The following is an 18,005-nucleotide window of genomic DNA, read 5'->3' as shown; positions in this document are numbered from 1 at the left end:
AGAGGACGAGGAGAATGTGGGATAAAATCAAAGCAATATCTTATACATCTACTATATACAACGTTGCTTTCGCATTGCGTAAATGCACACAATGTGATATGTTACATGCAATCACATTTTGTGGATTTACGTAATGCAAGAGAAATGATGCATGTAATATATACATAAAAAAAATACTTTTTTTGTACGAATTACAAATATAAAATACCCTTAAAAAATGTCATTATTATTAGGCGTACAGTGATATTGAAATTACACTTTTTTCCATTTAGATTTTATACCAAATTTTGAATATAAGATATAATATATTAAAAAGTTCGTGAATAAAATTTCTAATGTTCTAAAAAAAATTATACGATAAAATAGTAATTTAAAAAGTTATTTATTTATCCAATTAATCACACGCCTAATAGGTTTTTTTATTTTTTATTTTTATTTATTAAAATATAGAGTAACTTAAGCATTTTCCAAACTATTTTTTTCCTAACTTTCCAACAGTGAGCGTTTAAATGATGTATAACTATTAAACATTTGAAATGACATTAACTTTCCTTGAATTTGATAATCCTTGTATAACTATTATCCAACTCACTGAATTCAATACAACTTTCCAAACTATCTTATGAAATGATATCAAAATAAAATAACTATGATGTTAAATTGGATTATGGTAAAAGAAATAATTTAACATTAATAGTTATTCCTTTTATAATTTGATAGTTACAAGTTATATAACAATGGAGTAAGACGGATTTGAACCATGTATATCTAAGGTTAAAAATACTAAAAAGTGTCAATTGATTTATAAGAGTTTTAGTTTTAAATTATTTTCACAAATTCATAGAATATACCCATTTGGTTTTTTTTTTTTTTTTTTTTTTTTTTTTTTTTTTTTTTTTTTTTTTGTAAGCGCCAATTTTGTATGTAAGTTACTTTATTTGTTCCCCACTTTTTAAAGGGAAGTCAACAAGGTGCTGGTGACTTAGAGCATTAGCATTGGAAAATTCCAATGCTATTCTATTTTACCATTCTAAAATACCACTTTATCAATATACCATACTATTTTACAATACCTTCACATCCCAAAACTCTATTTTTATTAAAATATTATTTTTTAACCTTTCTTTATTATTTCTTTCCAACCATTTTCCTGGGCTTTCCAACAGCCGTTTTTATTCCTCTCTATCTCAACCTCTAGCACTGGTTCAACACACAACACACACACACACACACACACCCATAATACATCGATCAACCTATCCAAACCCATCACCACACCCACACACACAAACACAAACATCAAACCAGCAACAAAGCCACGCACACAAACACAAACCAGCAACAAAGCCACACACACAAACACAAACCATCAACAGAGCCACACACACAAACCATCAAACCAGTCCACCGATCAGCAAACCCAAGCCATCGATTTGAAACCCACGCCGCCGATTTGAAACCCAGGCCACCGATCAAAAAAATCATCACTGAAGCAAGCCCATTCAAACCCATTCAAAAAAAAATCATCACCGGAGCAAACCCATTAAAAAAAAATCATCACCGGAGCCATCGGAGCAAACTCATTCAAAAAAAATCATCACCGGAGCAAACCCATTCAAAAAACATCATCACCGGAGCTACCGGAGCAAACCTAGTAAAAAAAAATCATCACCGGAGCAAACCCATTCAAACCCATTAAAAAAAAATCATTACCGGAGCAAACCCATTCAAAAAACATCATCACCGGAGCCACTGGAGCAAACTCATTCAAAAAAAATCATCACCGGAGCCACCGAAGCAAACCCATTCAAAAAAATGAGAGAGATGAGAGAGTAGATGGAGAGCAGAGACGAGAGAGCAGATGGAGAAGAAGAGACGGAAGAGAGAGAAGAGAACAGAAAAAATAGAGAGATGAGAGACAGAGGAGAGAGAGTATAGATAAAATATTAATTTTTTTTTTTTTACAATACTACTACAGTACAATTTTATCTTTAGAATTGCACTGTAGCAAGTATTGCAAAAAATTTACAATACTTGCCTTTACAATTTTCTGATGTAGATGATTTTAAGGCTGCAAATGCCAAATTTTCCTTAGATATGGCATTAACATTCTCCAATGCTAATGCTCTTAAGAGCAACAAAACTAGAAGCCCATGTACTTCGTTTGTGAGGGATCTAAATGTTGTGCAAATGTTTTGGTCGGTCCTAAATAGTCTTGGTTTTAGCCTATCACAAAATGAAGTCATCAGTCCAATCAGAGAAGGCCTAGTCCAAAGGCAGTCAACTAAAAAGCCAGTTAGGCCTTGTTCTGGCTTCAGTTCTGGCCTCTCCTTATCAGTTATCAGTGCCTATAAATATCGAAATTATCAATCATATTTGGAAATTGAGGCCTTGTTTGGATTTTTTTTTTTATCACTCATCACTCAATTTTCATAACTCATCACTTAAAATACCCCAATTCCCTATACCTACCGTTTGGCACACTTCACTCAGTTTTTCATCATTCAATTTTTCTACTTTTTTTTGTGGGACCCATACCTGAGCACAATGTTAGGCCACGATTAGCCTACCCGCGTAGCATATATTCATTTCAGCCGTTCAGCCCATATATTTTTCCCCTTTAGCCCACATATTCTCCCAAAACTCTCAACAAACCCAATGAAGCTGCCGGCACAATCATCACCGTCTAGCTCAGCTGCTGCTTCTTTATGCTGAGCCTTGTGATGCGGGCTTCTTTTTGTTGCATCGAGAGGGTGCGATGTTGAAGTGTGTGTGTATTGGATTGGGGCGCAAAGGAGAAAAAATTCCTCTGTGAACAGTCACTCATTCCAAATGTTGCGGGGTGGAAGGCATCGATCTTGTTGGCTTATTAGAGTTGCTTCTTCTTTATCTTCATCTTCTACGGCTTCTTCTTCTTCAGCTTGGTCTCCATTTGCTCCGATGGTGAGCTCAAAGCCGCTAGCATGGTGGGGAAAAGACGAGATCTGTGGGTTTTTGGGTTCTTCTATGGCTTCTTCTACAGTTTTTTTTTTTTTTTTTTTTTTTTTTTTTTTTTTTTTTTTTTTCCAGATCTCTATTCCTAAACCTAGTAAAAATCATGTTTTTATATTGATTACGGATTTTGCTGTTAAATTTTGAGTTGATCTTGAACTTCATATGTTTAGATTTCTAAGTTTAATTTTAGTGGGTTTTGTATGTTTCTATTTGGTGCTAAATTTGGGTTTTCTGGGACTTGAAAGATTATAAAAAAAAATCTGGGTTTTCTGGATATCACGTTCGTCGGTTTGAGCTCGGGTTGGCGTGGGTTAGCTAAGGTGGGGTTGGGTTGAGGGTGTGCGTGAGAGGAGCTTTGAGGTTGGATGTGGGACATTTTTGTGTGGGTTGATTTTTGGTGTGAAGACTGAGAAGGAGCGGTTGGTGGGTTTGTCAAAATTAGCGCCTGGTGTGACTTTGTTTTGACCGTGGGACCCAGGTTGTGGGTTTAATTACAAAATTGCCATTGAAAACAGAGTTATGGAAACGGAAAAAAGCTGAAATGTGTTTTCAGTTTCCATAACTCATCACTCAAAGATCAGAGAATTGAGTGATAGAAACAAAAATTGGAAACAATTGAAAACAAAATCCAAACAAGCTTCATAACTTGTTTCCATCATGGGTCCCACTATTTTTGAGTTATGAGTTATGAAAACAGAGTTATGAGTTATGGAAATCAGAAAACCAAACAGCCCATAAGGTTCCTTGATTTGAGCTTTCTCTTCCCCTTTTTCCTAATTGCTCTATTTTTATTTTATTTCTCTTAATTTTGTCATTTATTATTTTCTTCATTATGACAAACTTGATTGTCTTTTTAATTCCTAGCATTAATCACCATTTTCTCAATAACACCATTGGATTCTCCAACTCACAATTTCTTCTTAAATTAAAGCTCAATTTTCAACATTTTCATTACTCCCCCTCCTCCCCCTCCCCCCCCCCCCCAAAAAAAAAGAAAGTTTTCTAACAATTTATCTAGAGATTAAATTCTATAAGGATGTAGTGTAAAACCCAAGTTTACTCCTCCAATTCTAACATGCCACATCATCATATTACATAATATAGAAAAAGTACAACCACACTCAATCAATTTTAATACCCATTACTTTCTCAAAAAAAAAAAAAAAAAAAAAAATTCTAATACCCATTTGAAAATCCAACTTAATTGTGAGTTTATTGAGATGTTATTATATGTGGTAAGATGTATTGAATTTTCAGTAAAAAACTGATGTGGCAATCTCTTATTGGATGTTGTAAAATATGAATTTCAAACCTCATCCTTACCAAATTTAGACTCATTTATCTATGCTCTCATGAGATTAAATTCTATAAGTATGTGGTGTGAAATTCAAGTTTTATCCTTCCAATCCCAATATGCCACATCATCATATTACATATTAAAGAATAAACATAACCACACTCAATTAATTTTAATACCTATTTGAAAATCTAACTTAACTGGGTTTATTGAGATGTTATTATGTGTGGTAAGATATATTGAGTTTTAAGTAAAAAATTGATGTGATAATCTCTTATTGGATGGTGTAAAACATGAGTTTTATACCTCATCTTTACCAAATTTGGACTCCTTATATAACCATCAAAATTATTATTTTTTAATTTAGCTTTTATTGTTTATATTATATTTTTGTATTTTTATTTAGGGAAATGCTAACGAATGTCCTTAGGTTATTGGTTAATAATCAATTTAAAGAAAGTTTTTATGGGAAAAGAAAAAAATTAATGTTTTGACAATTTTTTCCATTTCCCATAAAAAGTGATGTCAAAACTTTTTTAAAATGGATTGTTAACCAATGTCCTAAGGGCACTCGTTAGCATAACCTCTTTATAATTTTTTTTTTTCATGTGATGTATATTTAATAATTATATATGTATTCGTATGTATTAGATTTTTATAAAATGTAAACCATTTAAGATTATAGTAATATGAGAAAATTATCAATTTTGTTTATTATTTTTCTTGAAAACATAGACATTAGTGCCTTCAATTATTTGGTTTGGTTTTTTTTTTTTTTTTTTTTTTTTTTTACATTATAATATCTTATGAAATGATATCAAAATAAAATAACTATGATGTTAAATTGGATAATAGTAAAAGAAATAATTTAACATTAATAGTTATTCCTTATAATTTGATAGTTACAAGTTATATAATAATGGAATAAGACAGATTTGAACCGTGTACAACTAAAGTTAAAAATACTAAAAGTTTCAATTGAGTTATAAGAGTTTTAATTTTAAATTATTTTCAAAAATTTATAGTATATACCCATTTGGCTTTTTTTTGTAAGCGCCAATTTTGTATGTAAGTTTCTTTTTTTGTTCCCAACTTTTTTAAAGGAAGTCAACAAGGTGTTGGTGAGTAAAGAGCAACAAAACCGGAAGCTCATGTACTTCTTTTGTGAGGGATCTAAATGTTGTGCAAATGTTTTGGTCGGTCCTAAAAAGCCTTGGTTTTAGCCTATCATAAAATTAAGTCATCAGTCCAATCAGAGAAGGCCCAGTCCAAAGGCTGGCAGCTAAAAAGCCAGTAAGGCCTTGTTCTGGCTTCAGTTCTGGCCTCTCCTTATTCGTGCACACCGTGGGTAGAATGAAACCTCATAATTGAACTAAAAAAGTTTGATTATAAACTTGACAGTAGGCATGTAGATTAAGGTTTCAACTTACAACTTTTACCGAAAATATTAGCATAATTATATATTTTTAAAATTTAATTATTGGACTCAATATTCTTTATGTTCTTATGTATTTGTCAAAAAGATTTTAGGAGCAAAACAATGGTCACCTCTAAATTATAACTTCAATGCATCTAAAATACCATTTGTCAAAGTTTAAAATTGGTTTTTTTGTTTTTTGTTTTTTGTTTTCTACTGGATGAATAAGAGACAAATTGTAAAAGAGCACAAAAACAAATAAATGTGGAAAGCCCCAAGAAATGGAGGAAAAACCATGGTGGAGTAAGGATAAAACGTCCTTACTTTGAGGAAGATTGTATTTCTGAATGCTTAAGAACAATATAATATGGAGCTTTTTGTTGCTCTGCACAGTGTTATGTTTTCTATTCATTCTTCTCTACCTAGTATGACTAGTGTCCTTTTATTTTATAGTAAAAGAAGGGTATTTGGTGTACATATACAGGTGCAAGCATCGTAGTAGTATTTCAAATATGCCAAAAAGACCGCTTGCATTCATACACTTCTTGCTGCCAAGAGAAGAGAGAGAAACAAAGGAAGGATTGGGAGGGGAGGACAGTGTCGAGCATGATCACGAAGGGAACATGATTGTAGGCTATCCTTACCCTAAGCCAATGAGAGCATTCCACGCATGTACTACCCTTGTCCCTGAAGGCAACCGACCAATGAGTGTGTTAAGGTTAATTTGATATATTAAATATATAATTTGATGAATAATACTAGTTAAACTAACGTTAATTTCATATAGAGAATTGAATATCATAGTTGAACTATAAAAAAAAAATATATATATATATATATTACGATTAAGAAAATACAATTTTTTTTTTTTTGATATACATCAATACATAATCAAGTAAAGTTAAAATATAATTTTTAATTTTATATCTTGTTTTTAAGAAAGGGAGATAGATATTAATTGGTGTGTGGTTTTCTAGGATATCAGTTTACGAAAATTAAAGCCACAAACTATTAGAGAAGATTAATCTATAATTGATGATTTAATACATTTGTAACATTTTTTTTGAAACATTTTAGAGTTTCAATTGGGTTAGAGTTCTATTGGTCTCGTACGTTGAGAGTCTTAATGGAAATGAAAAGGAAAAATGCCCTTAAAGCACTATAAAATGTTCACAATACAATGTGACATTAAATCTTATTAAAAAATATATATAATTTTATAAAAATTTGGACTTTTAACTATTGGAATTGGGGTCTTTTTTTCTAAGGGTAATTTTTTTTTTTTTTTTGGGTGGGGCCTTTGGCCGGCCCTGATCTATGTAGCCTCTAACGTTTAGCAGTTTTGTTCCTCTGACATCATGCTTACACTCTTCTGGAGTATTTGAGAAATTTTTATCAACATTTCAATAGCAACCACAAGTTATAATATGGATGAATCTTTTTTTTAGTATTGTGCTTTTTATTGTCATTATATTGTATAATAGACTGCGTCACACTCAAACTGCCGACAAAATTTTCTATGATGTATTTCCAGATATCTGTTCCACACTTCTTGATGCAATCATATGTGGGTTTCGTGGGAAAGAAGCTCAATTTAAAGGCAAAATTTAGTGGACTTCTTGTTTGCTGATCCATATATGACTCTACCCGAAGTCATAGGTTTGTCTAGTGCTTTATTACTAGTGTAAATAGAATTTTTTCTTAACTTAATCATAAATTGATAAGCTATCTTCTATTGTTATTGTTATCAATTATAGTTATGTCATGTCGTTTATTTCTATTAGTAGTCTAACTATCGAGTGCGAAATAATTAAGTGGTATGTATTAAGCCACGCCACTTATATAATGTCAAATATCATTATTTACTAATAAAAATAGACGGTAGAGTCAATATAAAAAATAAAATCAAACATAAAAGAGTTAAAATAAAAATTGCCAAAACAAAAACAATCTCAAAGTTTAAGAAGAAAAGACAAACTTAAAACTTAAAACAATCAATCTCATAGTCTGGCTAGATATGCTATTAACATTTTTCTAGTATTTTTAATGTAGATGAAGAATGTTCCACCACAATTTCATTATGTAGTTTGAGTTGATTCAGACGGCTAACATTAATAAAAGTTTCAGTTTTTTCTTCTCAAAAAAAAAAAAAAAAAAGTTTCCACCGAAAAGACTGCAGGCAAGTCGCATAATAATTAATAAAGCAAATGCTAATTCAATTTGGTAACGCAAAGTAGATGAAATACTCAAATAAGTCGATTTCAAGTAGGTCCCCACCATAAGGGTCTCTCGTTTTCATAGCTAAGAAAAATAGCAATAAAGAAGAGGGTTATGCTTATGCAGACGAGAAGTTTTATGTGTAGGTAATATCATTAATGTGGTAACATTAATTATACCTGGACATTGAGGTCCCCGAGCCAGCATTTTTCTTTGTACTTAGTCATAGTGACATGATTAAAAAAGACAACTAATCAATAGATGGTACTTGCAATGTGATTATGGTCGCCAATAGACCGATATAATGTATATTTGGCCGGCCTAAAAAGTTGGGGGATCCACAAATAGACTTATCAAACTCAGTTACCCGTTACACTTGTCTAGTATGGCTAGTTTTTAATTTGGTACTTATAACTTAGATATTTTTTATTTCATACTTTAAATTCCATTTTGTGTTTAATTAATGTGTTTCTTTGTCATTTTCAACAAGAGAGCTGATTCGTATATAATATTTTTTTAACAAATTCTAAGTGATAAGTTGTTATTGATTCTAATTTAAATTCAATATTGATTTTTTTTTCTCACTAACAACATAAAAGAGCTTGAGAAATTAATTAGTATAATAATTGGGCTCAAATTCATAGATTTAAGGTTTTGAATTAAGTAACATTTTAAAACTTCAATGTTTATGTAAGAAAGGTGTTAAGACAATCCGAATAATGAACAACAATTATCGTGTCCCCTTTCTTCATAGTCCCAACCAAGCCACCACTGTCGTAAGCTTTAACTTTGCGAAGAGCGACCCAATACTAAAATTCACCCAAATTATCAAAATCAAAGCTCCAAAACACCAACCATGCACGGTGAGTGGCTGCCTCCCAAGCATCAAGTGAGTGATAGAGAGTGAGGGGTAAAATAGGAAATTAATAACATCAAAACTCGGTCCATTTTAGAACTTAAAAGTAACTCATTTGGCAGAAAGTGAACAAGTAAACCATAATGAACAAGTTGAAGGGACCAAATTTAAAATAATAGTAATAATAATAATAATTGTAAGGACTTGAATCATGACTTGTCCACTTAGAATAGTGTGAGCAAGCCCACTAAGCCCAAAACAATAAATTTGTTAGAAAGTGGATTTTACAAGTAAACTACAAGGCCATGTAAGTTCAGGCTCAAGTAGGGGTGTCCAACCAGACCCGGTACCTAACCAACCCGCCCAACCCAGCCGACCTGGCTCGAAAATCAGCCAACCTGACGCTGGTGACGGTTGGCAACGGGTCTCCATCCCCAAAACCCGATATCGGTGGGTCGGACGATGGGTGTGTTTCGCCGGTGTTTTGGTCCGATTATTCGAGATCTGGGCTTATCTCTTCGAGATCCGACGAGATCTCGGAAAATTCAGCCCAATCTCGACCAAAATCCGGCATAGTTTCAAAAATTTGGCATAGTTTCGAGAGTTTCAACTCCGACTGAGAACCAACCGATATCTGACGAGTTCCGACCACCCGAATCGACTCCCTTCATCGGTTGGCAGCGGGTCCAGAAATGAGAGACCTGAATTGATAGGGTCGGTTCTGGGTTGGGCACAAACTCGACCTGGACCGACCCGTGGACAGGCCTAGGCTCAAGAACGACTAAGCTTAGGTTAAAAGGGTAAGAGACATAAATTCAATATAAACTCCCTCCTGGGGCAAGTCCAAGGACATATTGTTTATATATTGATCAAGTATAATCTTTTTACAATGAGTTTTTGTATTTTCTTTTCTCTCTCCTCCTTTTAGTATTGCATGCCCATTTTTATGGGGGTCATTTCCTTATATAGTTTCCTCTAATACATCCCACTCCTCCATTTGTTCAATTCTTAGGGAACTCTTTGCATGCTTGTCCTATCAATACCCTTCTATAGGTGGTAAGAGGGGCTGTGAGCTATGAAGACACTGTTCATGTGTCATTTTCTCATAATTGCAGTCAGTTCAGCTGATACAGTGCATTAAATGTGAGGGTGGCAGTCACCTTTCAGATATTTCTTTTTTCCGTTACTTATACGGCTCTGTTTTCTTTCTTGGAGTTCCTCTTTCCAGTATGGTTGACTACCTAAAGTATTCCCGAGATGCCTCTGCTCCTTGGGATACTTGGTTCATGCATCGGTTTTCCTTTTCTCCTTGGTCTTCTTGTATATGTGCACATGGATTTTTAATCATTCTCGAGTCTTTAATCATTCTCAGACAGGGCCCATAGCCCAAAAATGTGCTCGATTCACACGTATGGTTGACTACCTAAAGTATTCCCGATATGCCTTTGCTCCTCGAGATCCTCGGTTCATGTGTCGGTTTCCCTTTTCTCCTTGGTTTTCTTGTTTATGTGCATATGGATCTTTAATAATTCTCAGTTCTTTAATCATCCTCAAATGGGACTCATAGTCCAAAAATGTGCTCGGGTCACCCTTTCCCACAATAATAATACTTCATGAACAAAGTTAAAAAAAGAAAAAGAAAAAAGATTTAGAGTGTAATATTTTAATTGAGGAAAAGAATAAAAAAAAAGATACCGCGTTATTTGTTTTCTTTCTGACTTTCTTTTTCATAATAAAAGCAGGGCTATTGGGTATTTGCAAAGCTGTACAACGCGTTTTCGCGTTTTGCAGAACCTTTCGCCTTTATTGCTTTGAGAAAAGTATCATCCCCCATTTGGATCTTTCTGTGTGTAGTGTATACTATCTTCTTCTAAATATTCTCTTTGTGTGAGGAGTTAGAACCCCTAGAATTCAACCAAGCCTAGCTACACGCTAATCTGTGACAAGAAAAGTCAAATAACATTTCTTCTTATGAGATAATCGACAATAAATAATTACGTGGCACATGGCGGAAAGTTCTTTCTTTTTGAAAAGAACCAGTATGTATGTATATATGTATGCAATGCATACAATCTTATAATTTTGCTTTTCTTTTTCTTCTTTGTGGTTTTATTTGATGTTTAATAAGGGGTTAAGGAGGTGAAACCTCGATCGATTATCAAAAAGAAAAGGGATTTCAATAAAGAAAAATGGTGAAATGTCATTTTCCACAAACTAGCAACAGGTAAATTTTGAAGGTTTTATTAGCACTACTAGAACTCAGTACGAAGATATCATTATAAAGTACTGAACGTGAATTAAAAACAAATGCCTACTATCAAAAGAGAGAAACGACAAATGTCACTATTACCATGACAATGATATTTTTTTATGGCTTTGGAAAAAGGGCAAGGGAATTGAAGTAGGCAGCTGGGAGACATATGCCTGGCCCTTCCCATGCTCTTCTGTCTAAGTACATGTAACATGGGGCAGTGACTGTTACACAGTGTGTACATATATAAACACTGTGCAAACAACTAATATTATGATTTTAAGTTATGTTTTTAAGTTTAAAATTTTGATTTCAAGTCATTATTTGAAGTTTAAAATCAATTTTAGTTATTACATATAGTGTGTGTACTGTGTACAATATGAATTATCTTAACATATCATTAGGAATGGTTGGTCACTCACGGGCTCACTTCTAAGGGTTTGGGAGGTGGAGGTTTCAACAGGTTCGAATCCCGCAATGAGAAGCGCTTGGAAAATAAATGCTCTTAGCTTATGCTCATTAGCGTCCTCAATGGGACTGGGTGCATAGCTATAGCTCATTCGGATTCCTTGCTCCTGCAGGGCTGAACCCAACGAGTAGAGTGTCATTATAGTCACGCCTAAGTGGAAGACACTAACTCAAGTCACCTCTCTCTCTCTCTCTCTCTCTACACATTTTTCATTCATTAAAAAAAAAAAAAATTTATCTTAACATGATGACATGCATAGCATGGAATCCCCATATTGTAACAATTAAACAACTGGTGCACTTACAAGAAACATTTCATAAATTGGGGTAATCAGTGAAAGAGGTTTAAAAAAGATGCTTTGATTCATTTGGGAAAAAAGTAGCACTGGTGAGTGTTGATCACAACTCACCTAATTATGGTCCCATTCCCATAGACTGGAAAACCAAGATACCAAGATCAAATGCCACGCATTTGCATGTGGAATTAATTTGGGTCAAAATCATATCAGAATTCTTTTTGTGTAAGCGCCGACACATGGATTATAGTAATAGACTATGCATTCTCTTCCTTTATGACACATTTGACACAATAACTCTCACGTTGCAGCATTTAGCATTACTATTTAGCATTTACAGCCCCTCTTAAATTCCTCACCTAATAACCAGCTGAACCATCCCATTCCATGCTCACTCACCTCAGCCTTAAAAAATATATAAAACCCTTCTTGGTTCTTAACTTGCTATATGCACACAAACATAAAAACTCAAGCACTAGCTCTTAGTACCATAGTTGTAGCTAGTTAGTGTAAGTCGTTGTTTCTGTATAGACAACAATTAAGATCTTCATATTCTCTCAAATGGCTTCTTCATTTACCACTACGATGTTAATGATTATGATCATGTGGATGTGTTTGTGCACTACCCCATTTGGTGATGCTAGCTCTGGCAAAGATTTCTCACGGTCAGAGTGCTTAAAAGTGCCCACATCTGAGTTCCTCAGCTCTGTGAAGACCACCATCGACGCTGTACAGAGCGTGGTTTCCATTATCTCTCCCTTTGCTAAGCTTTTTGGCGATTTACGCGTTTCTAATGCCATTTCCGACTGCCTTGATTTGCTTGACTTCTCGGCTGATGAGTTAGCATGGTCTCTCTCAGCAACACAAAATCCCAAAGGTACATAAGTAATTTCGTACGTATTTAAAGCTATGACAGAAATTCATTTTGTTTTTATTTTTATTTGTTTGTTTATAGTGAATTTGTGCTATTATAGAAAGAAGTATGGTATGCATGCGTAGTTAAAAAAACCAAAAACAAAAATAGATAGAAATAAAAGAACGAAAGAAAGAAATTTGGTATGGTGGTGATGACAAACACAAATTGGGGAATATGAATACTCTGTCCAAAGGGGAACATTTTGTACTGGAATTGCAAAAGCTAGCTCACCTCACTGTGTGATAGCTAGCTAGCACTATCGTGAACCTAACTTTCATGATTCCATCAATTGAGTAAATATCCATTGCATGCCAAAACACATTGTATTATCTTGTGTTGAAGTCATGATTACCTTTGTCTAATTTATTTTTTGTTTCCTAATAAGCTATCTATAATTTATATATTATTAATTTACAGGTAATCAAAATGGCACTGGAGATGTAAGTTCTGATTTAAGGACATGGTTAAGTGCTGCACTTGTTAATCAAGACACATGTATTGAGGGATTTGAAGGTACCAATAGCATTGTGGCAGGATTGATAGACGGTGGCCTTAACCAAGTGACATCTTTGGTCCAACAACTTTTAGACATGGTGCACCCGGTTTTGAATAACCCCCGTGGGCGTAGGCTGTCAGGCAATGCTAACGAGCAATTTCCGTCATGGGTGAAATCTGAGGACAGAAAATTGCTACAAGCAAATGGGATTACTGTTGATGTTATTGTAGCTGCAGATGGGAGTGGGAATTACACAAAAGTGATGGATGCAATCAAAGACGCTCCTGATTATAGCATGCGCCGTTATGTTATATACATCAAGAAGGGTGTCTATAATGAGACAGTGGAGATCAAGAAGAAGAAATGGAATCTTATGATGATCGGAGATGGTATGGATGCTACTATTATAACCGGCAATCATAATTATGTTGATGGTTGGACCACATTTCACTCAGCAACCTTTGGTAAGTATCTTCGTATTTTGCTTTTCCCCATTTTATTATTGAGAAAAAAAAAAAAAGTAAAAAAGATTGACTGTTCATTTTGATTTGTAAATAGTTTTAATCTAACACCCTAATAAATTTGTGATAAATTTAAAATATCCACACTGTCATCCAAATTAATGTTGAAATTGATAGATAAGTGGCTGGTCAATTGGGATGAAAGTTACAAATTGTCAAATTCATGGAAATTAGTATGTCTATGTTAACGTATTACAGCCCAAACGAAAGAGTACACTAATTTGTTAATCTTGACATTGATTGTAGATGATGGGTTGAAAATTGCAAATCAATCTCCAATCAACATGGACAATTCAACTAAAAATAAGAATGATACAGTTATATTGTATTAAAAGACTCGTTAGTTTTAGATGATGGGATGAATATTACAAATCAATCTCCAATCAACATGGACAATTCAACTGAAGGAGCTAGAATGATACAATTAATTTGTATTAAAAGACTCATTAGCTAATGATGTTAACTGTTAAGTGAAAAAAAAAGAGACATTGATGCATGCTAATGTGGGCCGGTGAAATTAAAGTAATACATATATATGATCCGCTTTTGTCCCATCGCGTTAAAGTTGGGGTTGTGCATGTATCCCTTCTACTGAGTTTATGGCTACACATGTATAAAATTTATAAATCAATGATACCCTATTCATGTGTTGTCTTTATGGTGAAACAACAGCAAGAATATATGCTAGAGTAAGAGTAAGGACCAAGAATACCATTCAAACGTGGTTAATGTTTCGAATAACTGAGAGGCTCTTGTGTGAATCTAGCTAGATTTGATTGATCTTTTTTTTTTTTTTTCCTGGATCTAGATTTGGTTGTTCTTTTTCTGTTTGTCAATGGGGTCGACCATAAAGTAAGATACGCCATGTTACTTGTTTGTTGTTTGTTGGGTTGCAACTAATAGATATTGCTTTTTCTCTCAATATCATTGGTCTAAGAGTAAGAAGAAAGCAAGGCCCCACTGTATATGAACTATGAAGCAACTGTATATGAACTATGAAGCAAGAGGCCAATAATCTAAAATTTGATTAGAAAGTATTGATTGAACTACAGGAGTCTTGACATGAAAAATACATGCATACAATTTTTAATGCCATATACCTATATTGTTTGCAGCTGTGAGTGGGAAAGGGTTCATAGCGCGAGACATGACATTTGAGAACACTGCAGGGCCAGAAAAACACCAAGCAGTAGCACTAAGATCCGACTCTGACTTATCGGTCTTCTTCCGATGTGGGATAAGGGGATACCAAGACACATTATATACACACACCATGCGCCAATTTTACAGAGAATGTCGTATAAGTGGCACCATTGATTTCATATTTGGTGATGGTTCTGTGGTGTTCCAAAACTGTGACATTCTAGTCAGGAAAGGCCTACCCAACCAAAAGAACACCATAACTGCTCAAGGTCGTAAGGACCCAAGTGAATCAACTGGCTTCTCCATCCAATTTTGTAACATCTCAGCAGATTCAGATTTGGCACCCTCAGTTAATTCCACATACACATACCTTGGTAGACCATGGAAAGCATATTCAAGAACCATTATAATGCAATCATACATTAGCAATGCCACAAGGCCCGAAGGGTGGCTTGAGTGGAATGGTACTTTGCATTTGGATACATTGTACTATGGTGAGTACATGAATAATGGGCCAGGGGCAGGCCTAAGTAACCGAGTTAAGTGGCCCGGCTATCATGCACTCAACCAATCGAGTCAAGTTAACAACTTTACCGTGGCCCAATTCATTGAAGGGAACTTGTGGTTACCATCTACGGGTGTCAAATACACAGCAGGGTTGGGAGTTTAATTCATGGATTTTAACTAGTTGACCTAATTTGTTCTTGTACCTATCTATATTCTTGTACCTATTTATATTCTATCTTTTATAATATACAAATATATTAAACTTTTTTTTTTCCTTCTTAAATTGTTTGAAGCAGTAAGATTAATGATGTATTTATGTTGTGGGTTCGTTAGCTCAATTGATAAAATCTCTAATGGTTGAATAAGAGATTTGACGTTTAATCCCCGCCTATACAAAAAACCGAGCTATAATCAGGAGCGGACGCCATAGGTTGAATTTTTTTTTTTTTTAAAATTGACAGATTTATGTTATTATTATTATTATTATTATTTTTTTGTGTGGATAAAGTTCAATTGATTCTTTCCTTGCTGGGCTGAATTGATACTGTAGATACCTAGTAAACATGGGCCATTTGACGGTGGGCTAGATTCTCTTCTCATATGCAGTTAATCAAGATCGGACTTCAATTATAAAGTGGGCCCATAGAGGCTGCACTGCACTCAGGCATAATAATTTGTAACAGTACGAACTATATATTATAGTTTCTGTACGAGCCCAAAATGATCAAATTAAAGCTCAATTGATTCTTCCCTTGCTGGGCTATATTGATTCGTCCTCCTTTCAATGATAAAGTGAGCCCGTAGAGGCCGCACTGCACTCAGTCCATAACAAAGCCTCTCCAGGAAGAACTAAATACTTTTTGTTTTTCTTTTAGAAAAAAATGGTAAATTTTAAATTACACTCCTAAAGTTTAGAGGTGTTTAGATGTTACACTTTGAAATTTCATAATTTAGATTTTATCTCTTATAATTTGAGAGTGTTTGGATTTTACATCTTGAAGACTAAAATTCACAATTTTGGGGTGTTAAATCCAAACACCCCTAAAATTTAGGGGATAAATTCCAAATTCTAAAATGTCATGATGTAAAATTCAAACATTTTCAAATTTCAAGGGAAAAAATCCAAATTTCGAAATTTCAGGATGTAAAATCTAAACACTCCCAAACTTAAGAGGTGTAATTTACAATTTACCAAAAAAAAAAAAAAAAAAAAAGAACCAAACCATTTGTTTTGTTTTATTTTTGGAAGAGGCGTCAAAACTTTGTTTATGCCAAAATAGCGACGTTTGAAAATATTAGGAGAAGCATTGAAACTGACATTTCCAAATATTAATTTCAATGTTAATTTGCATAGTTACAAAATGAACTCATCTAAAATTTTCTTTTGTTTATCATTTTTTAAGTTTATTAGTGAAAGCATCTTTCTGAAAGACGATTTAGTGTTAAGACCATAATTAATCATCTTTCAGGCATATACTATTATGAGACGATTTTGCATGTTATAAAAAGGCAACACCTGCGTGTTAAAAACATCATACATACAAAATACAGGTAATAAAATAAGACATGGCATCATTTTTCCTCATGCCAAATGCAAAACGAATTGAGGCACAAGATATCCTCACTCATTTGAGTTTTCAAATTAAATTATAGAGGTATTACAACCTAATATATAGTACAAGTCAAAGGAAATCACCTTACAATACCCCAAATCCAAAAGCAATATTTTAATCGTAGAATACGCAATGATGACCAATGCTCCATCAAGGCCGAAACAAACAAATCTGATTATTTTTTTTAAAGAAATTTTTAAAAATGGGTCGGATCACAAGTCAACCTAATTTTTATGTTGGGCAAAAATTTCAGATCCTGGTGGGGTATTTTATCCTTTGGGTTGGGTCCAATTTTGCCAGTTTTTTTTTTTTAATTTTTTAATTTTTAAGTCGTGTTGAACACATTCTTACTACCTCCTCAAATCACACTGCACTTTTAATTATTCCTGATTCTGGCCTTGAGGCAGTGTATCAACGGGTTCAAAAAATTTACAAGTAATAATAACTCAATCCTGTGATCGTAAGATTAGGATTCAAGCTAATTCATCAAGGATAGAGGAGTCGCTAGACAAAGAAGAAACAATGTGGAGATATAGGGATCCTGATTCTTGAGCCATTATATTACTCTTTGAATTTTCAAGGCATTAATTTAGATTGAATGATGTTGAGAGGTCGTTATCAAATACACATTTGTTACACCAACAAGCTCAATACGATCCATAATTCCATATAAACCAAAAAGTAGTTGAAAACATCATTGTCTAAGATTACATACCGTGAAGATTTTAGAGGTAGTCCTCCCAATTTTGAAAAATCAGTCTTTAATAAGGGCCAAAATGGGGTTTACTCATTTCTCACAAATTTTTCAGTAAAATGCCCCCTACCTGAAATTATTTAGAGATATACCCCTGTTTTGAGACTCGATTTTTAGAAAATTGAGTTTCAAATGTAAAACTCAATTTTTGGAAAATCGAGTTATAGTGAAATTGTACTTAGAAAAAAAAAAAAAATTCTAGAACTCGAGTTCCACTTGAATATTTTCAAGGAACTCGAGTTCCAGAAATTTTATTTTA

At 33.8% G+C, this 18,005-nt stretch overlaps 1 protein-coding gene across 1 annotated transcript; it reads left to right on the top strand.

Moving 5' to 3' along the window:
* Window positions 1–12,070: 12,070 nt before the first annotated feature.
* Window positions 12,071–15,653, top strand: LOC115969094 (pectinesterase/pectinesterase inhibitor PPE8B). The gene is made up of 3 exons (XM_031088658.1): window positions 12,071–12,673; window positions 13,130–13,672; window positions 14,845–15,653. Exons 1-3 carry the CDS (start codon window positions 12,358–12,360, stop codon window positions 15,540–15,542), a joined length of 1,557 nt encoding a protein of 518 aa, XP_030944518.1. The 5' UTR covers window positions 12,071–12,357; the 3' UTR covers window positions 15,543–15,653.
* The last annotated feature ends 2,352 nt before the right edge of the window (window positions 15,654–18,005 follow it).

Source organism: Quercus lobata, chromosome 11, assembly GCF_001633185.2.
Source record: "Quercus lobata isolate SW786 chromosome 11, ValleyOak3.0 Primary Assembly, whole genome shotgun sequence".
Lineage (NCBI taxonomy): Eukaryota > Viridiplantae > Streptophyta > Magnoliopsida > Fagales > Fagaceae > Quercus > Quercus lobata.
Note: the sequence above shows the minus strand (reverse complement) of the source record. Positions and strands in the feature narration are given on the sequence as shown.